This window comes from Stegostoma tigrinum, chromosome 17, assembly GCF_030684315.1.
Source record: "Stegostoma tigrinum isolate sSteTig4 chromosome 17, sSteTig4.hap1, whole genome shotgun sequence".
Classification (NCBI taxonomy): Eukaryota; Metazoa; Chordata; class Chondrichthyes; order Orectolobiformes; family Stegostomatidae; genus Stegostoma; species Stegostoma tigrinum.
In genome coordinates, this window is record NC_081370.1 from 15,437,524 (window position 1) to 15,461,214 (window position 23,691).

The 23,691-nt window shown below is 39.6% G+C and overlaps 1 protein-coding gene across 5 annotated transcripts in view; it reads right to left on the bottom strand.

Moving 5' to 3' along the window:
* The window catches only part of slc22a18 (solute carrier family 22 member 18), a 99,776-nt gene that overhangs the window by 31,294 nt on the left and 44,791 nt on the right, over positions 1-23,691 (bottom strand). For all 5 annotated transcript variants that reach the window (XM_048545129.2, XM_048545130.2, XM_059651989.1 and 2 more), the window contains 2 exons: positions 12,576-12,691; positions 10,000-10,110 (listed from right to left, as the gene is read on the bottom strand). In XM_048545129.2, the coding sequence (XP_048401086.1) occupies positions 10,000-10,110; positions 12,576-12,691 (227 nt within the window). The remainder of the gene's footprint in view (positions 1-9,999; positions 10,111-12,575; positions 12,692-23,691) is intronic.

The window sequence follows — 23,691 nt, forward strand, 5'->3', positions numbered from 1 at the left end:
TCATAGATCTTATTCTTTTCAACATTCAACTTCTACCCTGAGCTCTGTTAATACTCCCTCTGCATATGGTACTGTTTCTCCTTCAACTAATCGCTACTCTGTCCTCCAAAAACCCATGATCCTGTAAGTATAGAAGATTAATGGCATATGAATTAACAGGTATTTTGCGTCAGTCTTTACTATAGGAGATATAAGTAACAAGCAAGGAGTAGCTATAAATTAGGAAATTATAATCACCAGAGAAGTGATACTGAATAATTTGTTGAAGGTAGAGACTGACAAATCCCTTGGTCCTGATGGACTACATCCTGGGTTCTTAAAGAAGCAGCTTACGAGATAGTCAATGCATTGGTTTTAATTAACTAAAATTCCTTTGATACAGGAAAGCTCCCATTAAATTGGAAGATAGTAAATATATCTCCTTTATTAATAAAGGGAGGCAGACAAAAACAAGGGAACTACAGGCTAGTAGTTTCAATATGGAAAATGGTAATAGCCATTATGAAAGAAATTACATAAGAGCACTTAGAGAAGGTCAAGATAATCAGGCAGAGTCAACATGGTTTTGTGAAGGAGAAATCACATTTAATTACTCCACTGCAGTATTGTGAAGCACTATGAATAAAGGACAACTAATTAATGTATTGTGCCTAGATTTCCAAAAGACAGCTGATAAAGTGATACATCAAAAATGATTGCAAAACAAAACAAAACAAAACTCACGACATAGGGAATAGAATATCAGCAGGAATAGATGATTAACAGGAAGTAAAGAGGCGTCATTGGCAAGAAGTAACATGTGGTGTGCCACAAGGATCAGTACCAGTGCTTTCATTGTTGCTGACTTCACAAAGATAGATAGATAGGAAAGTTAACTTGTGATGAAGACATAAAGAGACGACAAAAATACATAGTTATATTAAGTAAGCAGTCAAAAATATGGCAGATAGAGCATAATGAATGAAATTGTCAATTTTGGTCAGAAGAATAAAGAAGCAGTGATTATTTGAACAGTGAGAGGTTGCAGAGAGCTGAAATGCAGAGGTTCTGGGTATGGGGCTGCGCCAACTGCAAAAGACTCATGCAGGTAGAGTAAGTGATTAGGAAAACTAATAGAGGTTTATAAATTATTGTGAGGGGAATTGAATACAAAAGTATGCAGGTTATGCTCTGGTCAGACAGGAAACTGTTGAGACTACATCCAAAGTACTATGTACAGTATTAGTCTCTTCATTGAAAGAAGGATGTAAATGCATTAGAAGCAGTTCATACCAGGTTTACCAAGCCAAGGGAATGGACAGATTGTCTTTTCAGGATCAGCGAGACAGACTAGGCTTCTGCTGGAGTTTAACAAAACAAACAGCAACATGATTGTAACATATAAAATGCTGAGGAGTCTTTACAGGGTAGATGTTGGAAAGATGTTTCTTCTTATGGACAAATATAGAATTAGACACCCATTGTGTGAAAACAAAGTATCGCTCATTTAATGGACATCGAGATCTCTCTGCACATCCACACTATTAAGTATTTTACCAATAGTTCAGTACTGTCTATTCCTGTTACTCCTTCCAAAGTGAATCACCTCTCACTTTTCCACATTAAACTCCATTTGCCACCTCTCAGCTCATCTCTGCAGCTTATCTATATCCCTCTGTGACCTGCAACATCCTTCTGCACTATCCACAACTCCACTGACTTTAATGTCATCTGCAAATTTACTAACCCATCCTTCTACGCCCTCATCCAGGTCACTAATAAAACTGACAAACGGCAGTGGCCCCAAAACAGATCCTTGTGGTACACCACTTGTACCTGAACTCCAGGGAGAACATTTCCCATCAACCACCACTCTCTGCCTTCTTACAGCTAGCCAATTTCTGACCCAAACCACTAAATCACCCGCAATCCCATTCCTCTGTATTTTCTGCAATTGCCCACTGTGGGAAACCGTATCAAACACTTTACTGAAATCCATATACACCACATCAACTGCTTTACCCCCATCCACCTGTTTGGTCACCTTCTCAAAGAGCTCACTAACGTTTGTGAGGCATGACCTACCCTTCACAAAACTGTTGACGATCCCTAATCAAATTATTCCTTTCTAGATGATGATGATAAATCCTATCTCTTAATCTTCTCCAACACTTTACCCACAACCGGAGGAAGGCTCACTGGTCTATAATTACCAGCGTTGTCTCTACTCCCTTTCTTAAACGAGGGGATAATATTTGCTACCCTCCAGTATTCTGGCACAATTCCTATAGACAACGACGACATAAAGATCAAAGCCAAAGGCTCCGCAGTCTCTTCCCGAGCATGCTAAAATGCCCATAGTGTTCAGGGGTGTGTGGGTTATAGGGGGATGGGTGTGGGTGGGATGCTTCAAGGGGCGGTGTGGACTTGTTGGGCCGAAGGGCCTGTTTCCACACTGCAGGGAATCTAAAAAAATCTAAAAACAGGGATGAGGTGAATTATTTTCCTCTCAGATGATCATGAGTCTTTGGAACTCACTGCCTGAACAAGATGCTGGAAAGGCAGTTATTGAATATTTTAAAAAGAAGCCGGGAGATTATTGGTAAGAAAAGTGGCAAAGTTATCAGAGGTAGGTGGAAATCTGGATATGCATTACAATCAGATCACTGTAATCTTATCAAATGCTAGAGCAAGTTGGAGGTGTCAAATTGACTACTCCTGCTCCTTATTTGAATGTTAATCTTTGCAAACAATCATTCCTCCTCCAACCTTCGTCAACTTGCTAAAACTCCATGAATGTGTTGTTGTCTCCAGAATCTTTGCCCATTTTGCTTGGGATGATATTTGTCCCAATCAGGTTTCCACCCCTGTTAACGTATTCCCAAACTCTCAAATGGCATCCTGTTTGACTAAAACAAAGGTTAACTAATCCTTCAAATCCTTCTCAACCGGTTTGCAACCTTTGTCATGTTTACTAAAAAAGCCACTCCAATACCTGTTCACTGTCACCAAGCTTAGTAATTTCTTTTATCCACTCATGGGATGTGGGTGTCACTGGCTGGGCCTGTAATTATTGCCCGTTGTCTCAGAAAAGGTCGCGGCAAGCTGCTTTCTTGAACCATTGCAGTCCATGTACTGCAGGAAGACCTACAAAGCCATTAGAATCCTAGGATTTTAACCAAGTAACACTGCAGGAACAGTGTTATATTTCCAAGACAGGATGGTTACAGGCTTGGACGGGAATTTATACAATCTATTTTCTCGATTCAGCTGCAGCCAGCGAACAACCTTTCTTCTCTTACTATTCTTCCACCTTTATCGCTGAGTTAATTATATAGTAGGTAATAGATTCATATGGAGAAACTATTGATTAGATTAATGGAATAGGAACATAGTTATAAATGGATCATTTTCTGATTGGCAAGGTGTAACTAGAAAAGAACCACTGGAATCAGTACTAGGGCCTCTATTATTTACAATCTGTATCAATAACTTACATGATATGTACTGTTCCTAAGTTTGCTGATGACATGGTAATTGATAGGAGAGTAGGTTGTGAAAAGGACATACAGAGTCTGCAAAAAGATAGATTAAATGAGTAAGTAACAAATTTGCAGATGGAGTATAACATGGAAATATGCGATCTCGTCTACTTTAGCAGGAAGAACAGAAAAACAGTACGCTATTTAAATGGAGAGACTGTAGAATTCTGTGATACAGGCCGAGTGCCCTGGTACACAAATCACAAAAACATCTGTATGCAGGTACAGCAAGTGATTAGGAAGGCAAATGGAATGTTGAAATTTATTACAAGGGGATTGTAGCAAAAATGTAAGGCAGGCTAATTCTACAAGGTCTTAGTGAGGCCACATCTGGAGTCTACCATTTTAGTCTTCTTATTTATATATTCACAGAATGCTCAGTCAGCTGATTCCTGTGAGAAACTGGTTATCTGATGAAGAATGGTTGACTTAGAGTTAAACATACGACACGGAAATAGACCCTTTGGTCCAACTTGTCTGCACCAACCAGTCGTCCCGATCTGACCTAGTTCCATCTGCCAGCATCTGGCCCATATCCTGTTGAGCCCTTCCTATTTATGTGACCATCTGGATGCCTTTTAATTGCTGCAATTGTATCTGCGGCCACCACTTCCTCTGGCAGCTTGTTCCATATACGCACTGTGAAAAAGTTAAGCCTCAGGTTTTTATTTGAAAATCTTTCCCCCCTCACCTTAAATCTATGTCCTCTAGTTTCTCTAGGACTATTCATCCTATCCATTCCCCTCATGATAGAACACAGAACATAGAACACTACAGCGCAGTAGAGGGCCTACGGCCCTCAATGTTGCGCTGACCTGTGAAACCAAACTGAAGCCCATCTAACCTACACGATTCCATTATTATCCATATGTTTACCCAATGACCATTTAAATGCTCCAAAACTTGGCGAGTGTATTACTGTTGCAGGCAGGGCATTCCGTGCTCTTACTACTCTCTGAATAAAGAACCTACCTCAGACATCTGTCCTGTATCTATCACCCCTCAATTTAAAGCTATGGTCCCTCGTGCTAGCCATCTACATCCGAGGAAAAAGGCTCCCACTGTCCACCCTATCTAATCCTCTGATCATCTTGTATGTCTCTATTAGGTTACCTCTTAACTTTCTTCGCTCCAACGAAAATTTCAAGTCCCTCAGCCTTTCCTCATAAGACCTTCCCTCGATGCCAGGCAACATCCTGGTAAATCTCCTCTGCACCCTTTCCAATGCTTCCACATCCTTCCTATAAAGCAGGAACCAGAACTGTACGCAATACTCCAAATGTGGCTGCACCAGAGTTTCGTACAGCTGCAACATGACCTCATGGCTCCAAAACTCAATCCCTCTACCAAGAAAACCTACCTCACTATGCATCTTCCTAACAACCCTATCAACCTGGGTGGCAACTTTCAGGGATCTACGTACATGGACACCGAGATCTCTGCTCATCCACACTACCAAGAACCTTACCATTAGCCCAGTACTCTGTATTCCTGTTACTCCTTCCAAAGTGAATCACCTCACACTTTTCCGCATTAAACTCATATGCCACCTCTCAGCCCATCTCTGCAGTTTATCTATGTCCCTCCGTAACCTGCAACAGCCTTCCGCACTATCACAACTCCACCAACTTTAGTGTCATCTGCATACTCACTAACCCATCCTTTTACGCCCTCATCTAGGTCATTTATAAAAATGACAAACAGCAGTGGCCCCAAAACAGATCCTTGCGGTACACCACTAGTAACTGAACTCCAGGATGAACATTTCCTATCAACCACCACCCTCTGTCTTCTTCCAACTAGCCAATTTTTGATTCAAACCGCTAAATCACCCTCAATCCCATGACTCCGTATTTTATGCAATAGCCTACCGTGGGGAACCTTATGAAACGCTTTACTAAAGTCCATATACACCACATCAACCGCTTTACCCTCATCCACTGGTTTGGTCACCTTCGCAAAGAACTCAATGAGGTTTGTAAGGCACGACCTACCCTTCACTAATCCGTGCTGACAATCCCTAACTCAAATTATTCCTTTCCAGATGATTATAAATCCTATCTCTTATAATCCTTTCCAACACTTTACCCACAACTGAAGCAAGACTCACTGGTCTGTAATTACCAGGAGTGTCCCTTCTCCTCTTCTTGAACAAGGGGACATTTGCTATCCTCCAGTCTGCTGGCACTATTCCTGAATGTAATGATGACATAAAGATCAAAGCCAAAGGCTTTGTTATAAATCTCTGTAAGGTCACCCCTCAGTCTCCGACGCTCTAGGGAAAAATGCCTCGGCTTATTCAGCCTCTCCCTTTAACTCAAACCTTGCAGCGCCGGCAACATCCTTGTAAATCTTTTCTGCACCCTCTCAGGATTAATGACATCCTTCCTATAGCAGGGAGACCAGAATTGCACACAGCATTCTAATAATATCAGACCAATGTCCTATACAGCTAGATGATGTCCCAACTCCTATATTCAATGTTTTGACCGATGAAGGCAAGTGTGCCGAACGCCCTCATCACCACCCTGTCTGCCTGCGGCTCCACATTCAAGAAACTCTGCACCTGCACCCCTAGGTCTCCTTGTTTGGCAACACTCCCCAGGACCTTACCATTAACTGTGTAAATCCTGCCCTGGTTTGCCTTACGAAAATGCAACATTTCCCACTTAACTAAATTAAACTCCGTGTGCAATTCCTTGGCCCACTGGCCCATCTGGTCAGGAGCTCATTGTACACTGAGATAATCTTCTCTGTCTACTACACTGCCTATTTTGGTGTAATGTGCAAATACACTAAACATACCTCCTACATTCACATCCAAATCATTTACATAAACGATGAAAAACAGTGGAGCCAGCATCGATCCTTGTGGCATCTCCTGTTGGTCGCAGGCCTCCAGCCCTAAAAGCAACATTCTACCAACTAACATTTACTTTCTAGCCAATTTTATATCCAATTGGCTGGCTCACCCTGGATCTCATGTGATCTAACGTTACTAACAAGACTTCCACAGGGAGCCTTGTCAAATACTTTGCTGAAGTCCATATAGACAATGTCTAATATTGTGCCTTCATCAATCTTCTTTGTCGCCTCTTCAAATACTCAATTAATTTAGTCAGACACAATTTCCCATACACTTAGGAATGTTGACTATACCTAATTACTTCTTGCCTTTCCGAATGCATGATAGTCCTGTCCCTCAGAATCTCCTCCAAAAACTTACCCACCACTGACATAAGGCTCACCAGTCTGTAGTTCCCTAGATTTTCCTTACAGCCCTTCTTAAGTAGAGGTACAACATTTGCCAAGTCTTTTGGCACCTCACCTGTGACTGTTAATGATATGAATATCTCCTCTAGGGTCTCAGCAATCTCTTTTCTAGCTTCCAACAAAGTTCTGAGAAACACCTGATCAGCTCCCAAGGATTTATCTAACTTTATGAGTTTAAGACCTCCTGCACCCCTTCCTCCGTAATATGGACTCTTTTCAAGACATCACTATTTATTTCCCCGAGTTTCCTAGCTTTCATATCCTTCTCCACAGTAAACACTGACATGAAATATTTGGTTAGTATCTCACTATCTCCTGTGGTTCCACACACAGGCGGCTGCATTGCTCTTTAATGGGTCCCAATCTCTCTCTTAGTACTCTTTTGCTATCCACATACTTATAGAATCCCTTTGGATTCTCCTTAACATGATTTACCAAGGCTATCTCATGTCCCCATTTTACCATCCTGATTTCCCTCTTCAGTACAACTCCTACTGTCCTTACACTTCTCTAGGGATTCACTCAATCCTATCTGTCTATTCCTGATACATGCCCTCTTCTTTTTCTTCACCAGGGTCTCAACTTTTCTAGTGATCCAGCATATCCTACCCCTACCAGCCTTGCCCTTCACACTAACAGGAATAAACTCCGAACTCTCGTTATCTCATTTTTTTTTTCTGATTTCCCCAGTCATGCTTTTACTTGTGAGTAGCCTCCCCAAATCAACGTTTGAAAGTTCCTGCCTAATACCGTCAAAATTGGCCTTACTCCAATTTAGAACAACTTTTTGATCAGTTTTATCCTTTTCCATCACTATTACAAAGCTAATAGAGTTATGATCACTGGCCCCAAAGTGCTAACCCACTGACACCTCAGTCACTTACCAAGCCTTATTTCCCAACAGAAGGCAAATATTGCTCTTTCTCTAGTAGGTACGTCCACAGATTGAATGCAAACATTTATTTGTACACACTTAACGAATTCTTCTCCATCCAAACACTTAACACTATGACAGTCCCAGTCTATGTTTGGACAGTTAAAATCCCCTCCATTGCAACCCTATTACTCCTACAGATATCTCAGATCTCCTTACATATTTGCTTCTCTATTTCCTGCTGACTATTGGAGGGTCTATAATACGATCGCAATAAGGTGATCATCCCTTTCTTATTTTTCAGTTCTAACCACGTAACTTCACTGGACAATCTCCCAGGAATTTCCTCACCAAGTGCAACCATAATGTTATCCCGAGCCAAAAACACCACCCCAACCCCTTCATTTCTAAGCTTCCTGTAGCATCTATACCCAAGAACATTATGTTGGCGGTTCATGTTGGGACTTCATTCTTTGTAGTTTAAAAGAATGAGGGATGACTCTATCGAAACATACAAGATCGTCAGGAGACAACTGGGTGAATGGTGAGAGGATGCTTCCCCTTGCTGGAGACATTAAAACTAAGGAACAGTTTAAAATATTAGTGGTCTTCTATTTAAGATAGAAATTAGGATACTTTTCTCCTCTCAAGGGGTTGAGATCTTTGTAAATTTCTTCCCTAAAGAGTATTGAAGGCAGATCAATGGATAATTTAGATTAGATTCATACAGTGTGGAAACAGGCCCTTTAGCCCAACAAGTCCACACCGCCCCTTGAAGCATCCCACCCACACCCATCCCCCTATAACCCACACACCCCTGAACACTACGGGCAATTTAGCATGGTCAATCCACCTAGTCTGCATATCTTTGGACTATGGGAGGAAACTGGAGCACCCGGAGGAAACCCACACAGACATGGAGAGAATGTGCAAACTCCACACAGACAGTCGCCTGAGGCTGGAATCGAACCCAGGTCCCTGGTGCTGTGAGGCCGCAGTGCTAACCACTGAGACACTGTGCCGCCCCCAAATATTTAACACTTAGTTAGATAAATTCTTGATTAACAAAGAAGTCAAAAGTTATACAGGGTAGACAGGAAAGTACTGTGAGGCCCCTCTCAGATCATGATAAAACGGTGGAGTTCCTCATTGGTATGCTTACATCAATGGTGTCTCCTGAGAATTCATTGTTGGTCCACTGCTTTCTCTTTTTTACATTCTCTCCACAGCAATAGCATCTATAAGATATCTGTTTTCGTATGTGTGGTAATAATACCCAGTTTTAGCTTAACTCAGCCTCTCACGACACCTCCTCACAGTCTTTAAGCTATCAAACCCTGATGAGAAAAAAATTCTCCCAACTAATTATTGAGAAGACAGAGCCATAATCTTTGGTACATCTCACCAACTCGATTCCCCATTCTGGAAACTGTTTGAAGCTAAACCAGGCTGTTTCCAACGTCTTCACCCCAAGAATCTTTTCACACACATATCCTCGCTGTCACAAAGCCAATGTTCATTTACATTTCACAGCCTTCCTCTCCCTCCCCCACCCACCTGTTCTCTACTTCCCACTTCCTAATGGTTGCCATTCTCTCTCCCTTCCACTGGCCACTATCCTCTCTGCCATCATTCTTCGGATCCCTCTGCTACTTCTTTGTCAACATCCTTCACCTGAACCAGCAAGGATTTGGAAAAGGGGCAGCAAGTGAGGAGTTGAGTGGGACTTAGACAGAGGGTCAGAGGGGAGCATAGGAGACGGTGAGAGGGTGGCAGCAAACACTCTCATGGAAAGTATCTTGAACTGGAGAACAGATTTTCAGAATAAGGTTTAACCAGTTTAAAACAGAGATGAGAATGAACCTTTAGTTAGAAAAATTCTCTTCCCCAGAGGGGAGTGCAGGCTGGTTCATTAACTACATTCAAAGCTGATGTAAACAGATCGTCAAACTACGAGGAAAGTGGGGGTGGTGATGAAGGATGAAGAGTTGAGACCACAATGAGTTCAATCAAGATTTCTATATACTGGATGTTCAAGAAGCCATATCACCTAAATTCTCTCCTGTTTCTTATATTACTTTAGAATAAAAGACTGAGGCATACCTTTGATAAGGAAAAGAAAATGAAACACAAGCAATAATGATAGTTAGCATTTACTATGTACAATAAATGAGGCGAGGTTACTCAGCATTATAGTACCTTTATAGTACTATTATAGTATATATAAACATGAACAAAGTTCCCAAAACACTATAATGCATGTTAGGAAAACAGCTGACTCACCAAGGTCTGTATCTTTCATATTCAAACAGAAACACAAAAATGACTTACCCATTGGCAATCCAGTGATGGCTTTAAGTACAAGGACACCTGCAGCTCCTGGAATACTTAATAGTCTTAAGATTTCTTTCACACTGAAGATCCTATTACTGCGAGCAATTTCTGCAACAGAAATATGTTTTTCACTGTCAGTGTTGTGCTTGCTCCTTGTTCTAGAAATACATACTTTAATTGTCATATTTTCACTGCCCACTCTGCTCAAATTAGTTTGATGCTTCTGACTCAATATAACTCAGGGATTGTATTTATGACTTTCCATTCAGTGTGGTTTAAACCTGTTGCCCATAACATCTGTAGGGAGTTGCTCATTTTATAAACAATTACTGCTTCAGGTACTAAGGAAAGCGAGGAAGATTATTTTAGTTGCTTATAAAAATAACTCCTGAGACACTTAAGAAAGATGCCAAACAACTGCCAGTTGATACTGAATAATGTGCAATTATTTCCATTAGAAACTGATTTGGGACTGCCCAAACTCAACTCATGAGATCCCAACAGTCATCACAAAGCAGAGACTTTCATTCCATGGGACTATGCCGGGGACAAAGCCACATTTCATAGGTGAAAGAACTGTTATAGGATCTTGGAATCCTTACAGCGTGGAACCAGGCCTTTTGGCCCATCAAGTCCATGCCAAGGTGCATCCCATCCGAACTCCACCTACAAGTTGATTCAGTGCCTTTTATTCATATTCCTTGGTATGTTTAACCAACAAAAATCTATTGAAGGTAGATGGACTGGAGACTGGAAGAACACAGCAAGCCAGGCAACATGTGGATGAAAGCAGAAGACAACATTTTGGGTTTTACTCTTCTTCAGGATCTGAGATACAGATCAATCAAGGGGCTGATTGCTTTTGTGTTTAATTTGTATGATACAATATTAGTGCACCAGCATCTTTACACAGTGAACCACTGGCAAAAAAAAGCCAGATTATATTTCTTGATAAGGCAAAGAATAATGGTATTGATAACATATTTCTCACACAGACATAGGAAGCAAAGTAGTTACATACTCTTGGCAGTCATTACATCAAATAAGCAGCAGGGACCCTACTAATAGTTTGTCTCACAAATGAAACATTTATAATAGTGATTACATAATATGCTTCAGAAAGAAGCCATTATTTAAGATCTCTGAGGTTAGTCGGAAATATCCATCTGACAGAACGCTAATTTAGCAGAAACTATATGGTTACCATCTTGGTAATTAGCAATACATTTGAAAACACTTTTAGTGGAATATTAACACGTCAAAAATAGATTAAGTTCGGTTTTTACTTATCAAGTATCATCCTAACAATGCGAGATCTGATCACAAATTAAAGAAACTTCTAACTTGTTTGTCTACGTTGGATTCCAGCATCTGCAGTTTTTTTGTCTCTAAAAGTCCAATGACTTCAGACTTAAAGGTGACAATTGAACCACAATCGACAGATACTTAGAAATTAGAGTGTTTCAGACTTATTCCATTTGTGAAAATGTCTCTAATTCTCTATCAAAGGCGCTGATTGAAAGTAAGAAATCGGGTGAGGAATTGAAACTAGCCTCAGTACTATGTCACAGAAGAAGAAAGAATTTGTTCAGTAATCATACACTTGATTATGCTATTTAAGTTCTGTTGGACAGCACCAGTGAACAGATGACCACCGGTACTGTTTGGCAGGTTTGAATATTCCAGATTGAATTCTAATGGATTTTCACAGGAGATTAAATCAAGAGAAATTGCTTCGTTTTACAAATGGACCATTATATAGAAGTTATAGGTTTAAAATAGCTGGCAAACAAATGAAAGGGGGAATGAGAAGAGATAATGGGAACTGCAGATGCTGGAGATTCCAAGATAATAAAATGTGAGGCTGGATGAACACAGCAGGCCAAGCAGCATCTCAGGAGCACAAAAGCTGACGTTTCGGGCCTAGACCCTTCATCAGAGAGGGGGGTGGGGGGAGGGAACTGGAATAAATAGGGAGAGAGGGGGAGGCGGACCGAAGATGGAGAGTAAAGAAGATAGGTGGAGAGAGTGTAGGTGGGGAGGTAGGGAGGGGATAGGTCAGTCCAGGGAAGACGGACAGGTCAAGGAGGTGGGATGAGGTTAGTAGGTAGCTGGGGGTGCGGCTTGGGGTGGGAGGAAGGGATGGGTGAGAGGAAGAACCGGTTAGGGAGGCAGAGACAGGTTGGACTGAATTTGGTTCACAAAGGATTTTTAAACTCTGGAATGCATGATATGAAAAGGTGGTTTAATCAGAACCTATAGAAACTTTCAAAACAGCATCAACGCAAAGGCAACTTATAAGGAAAAATAAGTTTGCTCATAAACATGAAATAGGTCCTTCCGGCACATGGTGTGCAGCCCTTTATCCTGCAAAAATCCATGAAATTTTCAAAGGAATCTGATGGCAAAATGTGGAATCACACTTTACCATAAATCTTCACAACTGGAAAGTTGAGGGGAAGAAACAGGAAGAGCAGATAAAGAGGGCAGAAATATAAACGTAGAAAGACTTACACGAGGATTAGCTATACATATTTTGACATATACTGTGACAGATGCAAAATCCAACTGACCTGGTTTGTTCTCCTTTGCCAAGATTACAGATTTGGTATCAGCTGGGATGTATTTCATTACTACCATGGTGTTAAGGACAGATCCAGCTGCTGCAGTATAGGCTGCGAATGGCTCCCTGAAGGAGGCAATATCATATTAGATAAACATTGTAAGTTTGCATCATACATCTATCTTCAATGAACGTGTTTACTTTCTTTACTTTAATTAGAATCAGGTCACAACATCAGATTTAGAGATATTAAGAAGTTTTTCCTTTGAACATTGTGTATAAAAGGAATCTCTGTTTCACTGCTTTACATTGGCATTGACTGCATTAACATAACTATCAGGAATCTCCACTAATCTGAGCAAATTGATTTTTTTATCCATTGTTTCAGACAGTCAGCAACTCACTTCTGTAGAAATGTGAATTTCTGGATCTGCAGACACACAATTTTTGTCCCCACTGTGTACGGTCTGAACCTAGGTATGTTCTTGTACAACATGCTTTATTCAAATGTTTTACGTAGCATTGTCAATCAATACACACATTATAATTTAATAGAATTAGGTTCAATTGAAAATCTCTGGTTCAAAAGAATGAATAGAATAATGGCTGGAATTAACTTTAGCCATCAGCTTCTTTCTCAAGTTCTGGTAAATAATTTGACCATCCCTGCCTTATTACATTACAATATCTTAATTGCAGAAATTCCCACTTTCTGCATATGGAAGTGGGTGATAATTGGATGTGAAACATGACACAGTTGTACAAATCTCTAATACTCAAATACTCAGTCTGTACATGCACCACTAATTAATTAAAAAGGTTGCATATTTGCTGACGGCCTTTAACATAATAAATTTTATAAAGAGCTTTAAAGATGCAATATTTATAAAAATTAGACATAGATCCAAATAAGGTAATATTAGGGCAGATAACCAAAAGTTTTCAAAGATACATGTTTCAAGCAGTGTCTTAAAGGAAAATTAGAAAAGCAGTGAAATTTTTTGGGGATGGAGGGATCAGTGTGTTTCCACTGATTGAATCTAGACAGTTGAAAGTGTGGCTACAAAATAAAACCAGGATCCTTAAGACTCAGAATTAGATGTGCACATATATCTTGGACAGTTGTAGGGCAGGAAGAGTGATACTGTAGAGGGATTTGGATTCTCAGTTTGAATTCTCACAGATGAGAATTTCAAAATTGAAGTGTTGCTGTAAGGAAGTACAGGAATGAAAGGGGAAAGGGATTTGGTGTAAATCGGGATACAGGCAGCAGACACTTGGATTAGCTCAAATTTACAGAGGATTAACTGTGCCAGGCTAGTCCAGAGCACAAAAGGATAGTCAAATCAAGAGGTAACAAAGGCATGAATCAGGGTTTCATTAGTAAATGACTGAGGCAGATATAAAGTTTTGTCTTAGTGATAGTAAAATAAAGCAAAGTATTGCAGATGTTGGAAATTTGAAATAAAAACAAAGAGCTCGAGGAACGCACAGGTCTGACACCATCCCCAAAGAGGGAAGCAGAGTTAACATCCAATGGTTCTTCTTTGGAACTGAAGAGAATTGTGTAAAAGCAATGAATTTTATTTTATACCATAGAAAATAATAGGGAGGAACAAGTGGAACAGAAAGGAAAGCCAGTGGAAGGTTAGAGGCTGAGGTAGATTACAGATGACAGATTTCACAAAACAAAAGGCAAAAGGAGCGACTAAGATGCTGGTCTTAGTGACAGCATAAATTCGTGATCAGAAACCCAACCTGGAGTCAAATGTGACATCAAAGTCTTGGTCAGACCCAGACAGTTGCCAGGGAGTTGGCATCCAAAGAGCAAAATTGGAGCAAAGACTGAAGACAATGGCGTTGGTTTGCCCCACATTTAATTCGAGGAAATTTCTGTTACAGCACTGCATGTTGGATAAGCTGTAGTTAGTGATGTAGAACTAGTTGCTATTAGTATAAATGTGTGAACTTTCATTGTGCTTTTGGTCAATGCTACAAAGAAGAAGCGTGTAGACGAGAAATTAGAGGAGTCAAGGATAGACCTTTGGAAGACACAACAGAAATATGCTGCCAGTGCACGAAAAGAAGCCATTGCATGCTAACAATCAAAAATGAGGAAGAGATTTTAAGGGACACTAGCACATAGCATAAACATTGCTCAAAGGAGACTTGAAGTTGAAGCCATTTGTTTTGCACTAATCCTAAATAGGACATAAGAAACATACAATATTTTAAGGATATAAAGAAGGAACTTGCATTTATGTAATATCTTTCACATTGTTGAATTTCCCTATATAATCTGAACGCAATGAATTTCTTTGTGAAGCTTTGCTGCAAAGACAGCAACTAATTAGTACATAGAAAGGTCGCACAAATGGCAATGAGATAGATGAAAATACATTTGCTATTCAAGCTAGTGACCTTTCCATTGTGCACCCTATATTCAATAAAGATATAAAATTTATTGCAGAGTACTGCTTGAAATGATATTGTCATCCAATTATCACAAAGATTCTGTACTTCAATAACATTCACCTGCTAATTCAATTGCCTCTTGTGAACTCTCTCGTGGATAGCTTTTCAAACCCAATGCTCAGCTTGTTCACTTGAACGGCACTCATGACTATCCACTAACATACAACAACCAGCTTCTGAAATCTACTGAATAAGTCAAAATTCAAAATAAACTAACCAATAAGTTTACCATCTCTACTTTGAGTCTATTTTTACACATAAGGCTCATCTCATCTCCAGTGTGTAATATGATGTCCCTGTTTGGCTTGCTTAACGTACATACCTAGTTGCTCACAATAATCATGCATCAGGCACATTGCACCCTATTCCCACCCTTAGTTTACTCATATCTTCAAATTATTCAGATGGAATAGCATAATCAACAACAAAATTAGTGACAAAATTGTGTTGCCAATTCACTCTGAGTTGGTCTATCTGCCAACATAGAATCTCTCTGAGATATTCATTTTGCTCAAACTTGTGATATTCCATGGTGGCTCGGTGGTTAGCACTGCTACCTCACAGCACCAGGGACCCGGGTTCAAATCCACCCTCAGGTGACTGCCTGTGTTGAGTTTGCACATACTCCCCCTGTCTGTGTGGGTTTTCTCTAGGTGCTCCGGTTTCCACCCACAGTCCAAAGATGTGTAGGTCAGGTGGATTGGCCATGCTAAATTGCCCATAGTGTTCAGGGATGTGTAGATTAGGTGTATTATAGTGGGATGGGTCTGGGTGGGATGCTCTGAGGGTTGGTGTTGACTTGTTGGGCTGAAGGGCCTGTTTCCACACTGTAGGGATCTATGATCTATTCCTCTGATTTTTCATGATGAACTAGCTGTCGTTAAGTGTGGATTGCAGAGTCTCCAAGAAATCACTATACCCGATTGTCAGGTTTCAATTAGCAAGGTTGTAGTATGGTACGTCTCAAAAGGAATTCAAACTAAGCAAGGAGGGTACACTCTAAATCTTCACCCATGAGGCCTTTTTGACAATTATAAATTTGAATGTAGACAGATTTGAAACTTTGGTGAGGATTTTTTTACTTACCCACTAACCATTTTGCAGAAATCCTTGACTATGTTGTCAAGAGCACGCTCAGAGCAGTTGCGATTTATGATAAAAGCTGAAATTTTTTTGTAATAGTCAACATTGCTTAGATTATGAAAAGTTGATTCAATGGTGCTTATTTTATTCAACAGCAGATTATATGGTTTAGGGATCATCACCAAGAAATATTAAGTTTAGAGTAGGATTTGAAACGTTCTAACAGATAGAATAGTGGAAGCAGAATCATTTGAGGTCTTTATAAGAGAATTGGATAATAATCTAAATAGAAAAGAAAAGGCAAGGTACAGTGGAGTGGAACTAAGTGCGCTGTTCTTGCAGATAGTCAGCATGGACACAATGGTCCAAATAACTTCCTTATGTGATAATTGTTCTACAATTATAGGAAAATATGGTGATGGGTTGGGATGTGAAGGATGGGGCCACACACAGGCAAGTAACAGAATGTTGTTTCTTATTCACTGAAACAATTATTTTGGATGATCTAACAGATTGAAATAACAAAGAAAACCCATTTGGAATTGGAATCACACAGCATAATTAGTCAAACACAAGACAAATAAGAATATGTGAACATAAGAACTAGGCACAAGTGTGGACAATTCAATGCCTTGAGCCAGTTTTGCCTTTTGATATGATCATAATTCATCTCATCTTGACCTCAACTCCACATTCCTGCCTGCTCTCAATAACCCTTCCATCTATTAATTAAAAATGAGTTAATTTGAGGAGGAACATAGAACATAGAACATTACAGCGCAGTACAGGCCCTTCAGCCCTTGATGTTGCACTGACCTGTGAAACCAATCTGAAACTCATCTAACCTACACTATTCTATTATCATCCATATGTTTATCAAATGGCCATTTAAATGCCCTTAAAGTTGGAGAGTCTACTACTGTTGCAGGCAGGGCATTCCACACCCTTACTACTCTCTGACTAAAGAACCTACATCTGACATCTGCAATCTTACATCCAGAACCTCAACCCGAGCTACGAACCTTCTCAAAACTCGCTAGCATCTGTTCTATATCTATTACCCCTCAATTTAAAGCTACGTCCGCTTATGCTAGCGATCACCATCTGAGGAAAAAGGCTCTCAATGTCCACCCTATCTAATCCTCTAGACAACATCCCAGCACCTACTGCACTCTGGGGTAGTGAATTCCATGGATTCATGGCCCTTTAAAAGGAAGTAATTTCTTTTCATCACTGTTTTAAATTTGCTATTCTTCATCCAAAAACTATGACTTGTATGCAGCCAACCATATAAATTGGTCAACTATATCTGAAGTCTGCCATAGAATAAACGAACTTCATTCATTTATCCCCAGGGTTGATACTATTTTTAATTAACCTAGATTTGATATAACTACTTAAAATAATATATCACTGAAATCTCTGCTTTTTCTAACAACCAACCTACCATTTCACATAGCCCCGATATCTCCACAACTACTACCTCCAACAGTGTAGAATCATGTCAGAACACACACAGTTTTATTTGAAAAGAAGTGCTCATTTGAGTATGATCCAAATTATGGTTCCCTTGGAACTTTAACCAAATTAAAAGGAGGAGAGTAAGGAAAAATAATTTTGTTTTCTGAAGAAATCATTCAGGAAGGAACAGCAAGGACAAATGGATTTTTTTTTAAAAACAGTCAAAACACCACAGAAAGAATAAACAGTCCTGTATGCCAGTTTCCTATCACTTAAAAATACTCCTGCTGTTTAGAGGGGTAAATGCCAGGAAGTGGTTGAGTGTTGACTACAACATTCTGAATCTAATTAAATGCAAAGCAAACACAGTGTTGGGTGTTCAGGATGTACCACTTCCTCCTTTTCACTCTCTATAAACCTGACAACAATCCAAATTACCACTGTGCAAGCCCAAATATACATACAATGAACTGTGAGCTGTTTAGCAGGCAAAAAAAACATCAAGCTTGTCTCTTCCATTCTAAACACCTCCATGTCGCCACAACACTTTAAATGTAGCAAATATAAACTGTCTGCTAAAAGTAACAGTATTTTGAACACTAATAAAAGAAATTATGTTGTCACTCATGCTTGTACCCACTACTTCCAATCCATGATGATCCATTCGCTTCATACCACACAGAGCCACAGCTCCAGGGGAGTTTACAGGATAGAAGGCCTTGTCTGTGTCACTGTTTATTAAAGCAATCCAAAACTAATCCCACTTCCTTACTCTGTACCCACAGCTCTGTATTTTTCTCCAATTCAAATATTTATCCACTTTTACTTTAAAAGATGGAATGGTCCCTGTCTCAATTACTCCTTGTCAAAGCATTCCAACTTCAACAACTCCCTGCATAAACATTTTTGCTCTCAGTACTATTTCTTTATAAATTCAGAATTCCCCTTCATTCACACTCTTTACAGAAAGATTTTTCCCTACTGACCGATATAATTTTTAAAAATCTCATTAAATTTCTTCTTACCTTTCTCTTAGTCCCAAAATCACAATTCTCTCATACCCATAGTTTCTCGTCACTTCTTCCTTAGCTATCTTTGTCTTCTCCATAGTTTTTAGTAACTTTTCTGTGGGATCGTAAATAGTACATAATGATCTAACTGCTGCATCTAACCATGAAGAAATATATTTCCTATTGTTCTTGTACTCTACATTGCTATTTACAAACCCTAATTTTTTTTGCCTAATGTCTACTTTCAAGAATTGAGATCTTTGTACCTTCTTGTGTTTTGTTTTGTTTACATACTTTTTTGTATCATTTCTTTTACCATATGTTCACAATTTTTACTGCCTCTTAAAATGAACACCTTATACCTCTGCATTAAATTGTGTCTGCCACCTGCCTATTCTGTTTACCTACCCATGTCCTTACAAAGGCTTTTACAATTGTTTTCTCTTTTAGGAAAACATCAGATTTCTGTGATACTGCAAAGGCACACTAATTTGGTCTTGAGACTTTGAAGAGATTGAGTGCTACAATCAACTTTCCTGAATCATGAAGGAAGAAGAGACCATCCTGTGAAAATCAAATTGAAAAGAAACTGAGGTCTGCAAACCAGAACATTCAAGGTTCAATTTCAATTTTTGGGCCCTTTTGGACTTGGCTTATCTTGGCAGCGAGAGGTTCAAATTTTCTAATTGGCCCTAGGCTGAGGGAGGTGGTCAGAGTGGAGGATTGGTCTGGGGCAGGAGAGTGGTGAAGCGATAAAAAACATCAATGTTTGTCACTCTTGATTTCTATCTAATGATCACCTGTACAAGTTGGGGTGGATGGAAAGAGAAGGGAAGGAGGAAGACAACACCATGTGAGCATAGGAACTGTCCTGACACCACAATTCTCCAAAAGGTCAATACTGACTAGCCAAGCTCACCATGGATATTTGGAGGTGACAGTTACTTTCAATCCATCACAAAGCTGCCAAGGCCTCCAAAGAATCAACAGCATCCTTCTCAGCTGGTTTATATCTCAATTTAAATAACTCATCAGTGCCACCAACAACAAAATTGTGGCTAATTCACATCAACTAATGTAAAACAGATCAAAAAAAATTGAACAGGTACTATTTCTGATTTAATGTTTATATCAAATGTAATCATTCATCTTAGCAATTCATCTCAGGGAGGCCAGTGGTTGCAGCACTACAGAGAGCCTTGGAATTATGAAGCATGGAAAGGATAACCAGGCAGGGTTCCTGCTTCAATTGTGACTCCACTATAAAATATGGGGGCAGACATCAAATGACGACAGGATCAAGTTCAGTTGTTCCATCTTCTACAGGCGACTCCATTACTGGCTAGGTTTATATAAACTATGGTCACTTGAGTTAGGTACATTAGAATTTATAGGATCTGTCAAGAGAAAGGGAAGAAAGAGAAGAAGCAGTGAAGAATGCTCTGATTTAATTTCCTCCTCATCAGGTGTTGAATGAGCTGGGCTGTTCTTAGCTTGACATAAGACTGTCCTTAGTGATTTAGAAAAATTTGCAGGCTGTGTGGCATTTGCCTGAACTTGCTAAGAGGGCTGTTCAGCGCTAAATGATCTGTATTTATCAGTCAGCATGTGTGAGCAGGAACCAAGCAGCAGTATACAGTCTGAAAGAAAGCCTTTATGTCACTGAGCTGTGAACTGTGATTGACACCAGACAACATCACCCCTGTAAAAGTGCCAGTTGTATACACTTCCTTCATTGACCTTGTGTAATACAATCCCAACTCAAAGGTGGTGTGGGGAATTTTTCTTAAACATTGCAACTCGTTAAGATCTGGAATGCACTGCCTGTGAATGTGGTAAAGACAATTCAATCAACCCTTTCAAAAAGAGGAATTGGATAAACACCCTGAAGAAAAAAACTTTCTCAGTACTATGGGAATTGTGGTAGAATGGGACTAGCTGAATTGCTCTTGCAGCAGGTGAGATTGAATGAGAGGTAAAAGATCTCCTCTTTACTATAATCATTGCACAACTCTATGCTTGTTACCTTCTACGTAATCCACCATTTAGCAGTCTATAACACAATGTGAGTTGTCGAAAGTGCAAGTACTTCAACAGTTGTCTACTGTCCTGGGTCTCCCTTGTCGGTGGCATTGTGGGTGCACAAAATGGGCTGCACCGATTCAAGAAAGAAACTCACCACTTTCTCAACAGTAATTGGGATGGACAATGAATGCCAGCACAGTCAGTGATGCCCACATACCATTCGTGAATAAAAAATATACAAATTTTTGCGTGGTATTATAATTTTTAACGTGCACAACAATGTTTATCACCATTACAAAGGTATACAACACACTATTGTTACAAAGTTGTGTCGAGTGTGTGTGGTTCCTTTGAGAGATAAAGTACTTTTCTAAGCTTATACAGAAAAAAAAGTGTCTGCATGGAGCTGAAGATGTACAGCCAGCTCAAATATTGAAACATGTATCAATTGGCTATGTGACTGAAAACCTTGGGCTTGTTTTGATGTTTTGGCAGTGGGCTGGAATCTGCCGATTAATTTAAACAAAGCACTTAGCGATTGAAAGCCAATTGAATTTAAATCCGATGGCTTTTACAACCTCAGACCAGTGCTATTGTAAGGAAACTGATATGGCATCCAAGGTATGTAAGGAGAGGGTTTTTGAAAATCAGGGTGGGAACAAACCGCCATCTGAGAAATAAGTACCTAGCTCTCACATGAAATCGCTAAGGTCTCTAAGAAAACACCACTTTATCCATAAAAGGTACCATGGCACTTCTAACTAAGTCTTCACAGAGAAAACATCCCTGACAGCAGGATCAGAAGAAAGGTGTTTATGTTTTGAACAGCAAAAGAAAGGCTTTTGGGACTGGAGACTCAGTGGAGAAGGCAGAGCAGACTTTGAGACACTAAGTTTTAATTTGTTTTCTTACTACTTGGGTTATATAAGTGGGACCTGTGTTTATGGGAATAGCATACCAGTAGAATTTTGTTCAGTTAGGAGTTGGCGGGGGGGGGGATTTGTTCAGTTTGTTAATAGTTCTGTTAATTTGTTCACAGCTAGGGTTAAATAAAAAAATGTTACTTGTTCCTTATAAAGTGAATATCAGGGATTTTCTTTCATTTAACATCCACTTCTCTGGAAGACTATATAGTCAGTTATTGCCCTGGAACTAACCGCAAGCATGTGATGCCTTGAGCTCACTTTCAACTCCTCAAGAAACAGAATGAACTTTTCAGGTTGGTGAGAGTTGACTCTTGGAACTGCAATCAATGACCTGAGCAATTAACATTGTCTCCCTCCACACATGCTGCTGACTGCTCAGTGTCTTCAGAATTTTGTCTTTATAACTCTTTATTACTCTGTGTATAACTTACTTATATTATGTGAAGTTGCAGTATGCCTTTACTTTAAGTCAATATCGTACTTCAAAGTTTAAATTTTGAATTATTGTTCAATGATCAAGAATGAAATTCTCAAATAGAACAGAACGATATGACAGGGAACAAGATGGCCAAGCTGATGTGATGCAGCAGTTTTAAGCGTCTGTGGAGGGTAGAGCTATGGGCTTTTGATCCACAGGTGGTACAAATGCAAGTGGTGTTGCAGTCTGACATGAATATTTCAAATTCTTGTTCTTTACACTCCAACCCTAAATATTCAATGCATTTCATACAACTGAGCTGCTTGCTACATATATCATGGCCTGGAACCCCCATGTCATCTTTGCTTTCCCAGAATTACCTGAGGTGTATTCTAGTATCAATGGAAATATTTTGACATAGTGTCACCATGAAAACATCAACAGGGAGACTGAAACCACAAAAAAAAGAGAAAGACTGGGGACATGATGAAACTTGCTCAAGTAAAGCTGATGAGTGCTTAAAGGCGGCCTTTTTTAAGCAAATTGCCTATTGCTACAGAATGACAGGAAAGTTAATTGGAAAAGACGACCAAATCAAACAATTCTACACTGTAATCACGTATTACAATATCTTTCTAATGCTCAGAGTCTGACCTACTTTAAAATGGAACCAGCATGCATTTTGATTTGCAATTTCTTTCCGTCCTGTAGCACTGACTCTTCCTAAAATATTTTTTCATTGACATAACCACACTCAGTATCAGTGGCCAGTCTTCGCATAGACCTCGGGTCAGTCAGTACTGGCAATGCCACATGTTAATGGGGACCATGTTTCTTACATTGTATGCATGCATATCACTGGACAGTTATCAAAAATAGAATCATAATCTTTAACTCAGACTGTAAAGACAACCACAGCATCCCAACCAACATGCCAATTGAGTTTTCCATCTCTGCATAAAATAGGGATTCAATTTCGGAAGGTCACTATGATTAAGGACCACAACATCTGCTAATTCAGCCCATAGGAGAGCTCAGATCTTTTAGATTTAACTGACAATTTGCCATTTTAGTTGCCACCTATAATTCACTTTAAACTATTGCTTAACACATCCACAGCTGAATAGGTTGTATTGGGCAAAACTGAATTTAGTTATATTTCAAAGATGAAATCACTAAGTTGTTGCAATTGAGTATTAATCTTTTAAGAGTAAGCAAGTGGAGTAACAAGAGTAAACAATCTAGAATGGGGAGAAAACTTCACTGTGAACTTTGGAATAAAAATAAAGTTGCTGGAAAAGCTCAGCAGGTCTGATAGCATCTGTGAAGGAGAAAATAGAGTTAACGTTTCAGGTCCGTTGACCCTTCCTCAGAACTGTTCTTTCTGAATCCGAATCAGAAGTTCAGTTCTGAGGAAGGGTCACTGGACCTGAAATGTTAACTGTTTTCTCCTTCACAGATGCTGTCAGACCTGCTGAGCTTTTCCAGCAACTTTGTTTTTGTTCCTAATTTACAGCATCCGCAGTTCTTTTGGTTTTCACTGTGAACTTTACAGTGCAACACTTTAAATGACTGAATGTTCTTACATGAGTGTAAGGATTAGGACATTTACTGCATGTTGAAGTTTTCTGAGCTCAAGGACCAATTAATAATACTTCATCTCACTTCATCTCAGACTGAAGAATTCCTGGAAAAGTTAACTCATGAGATATGGTTCCAGTCTACTTT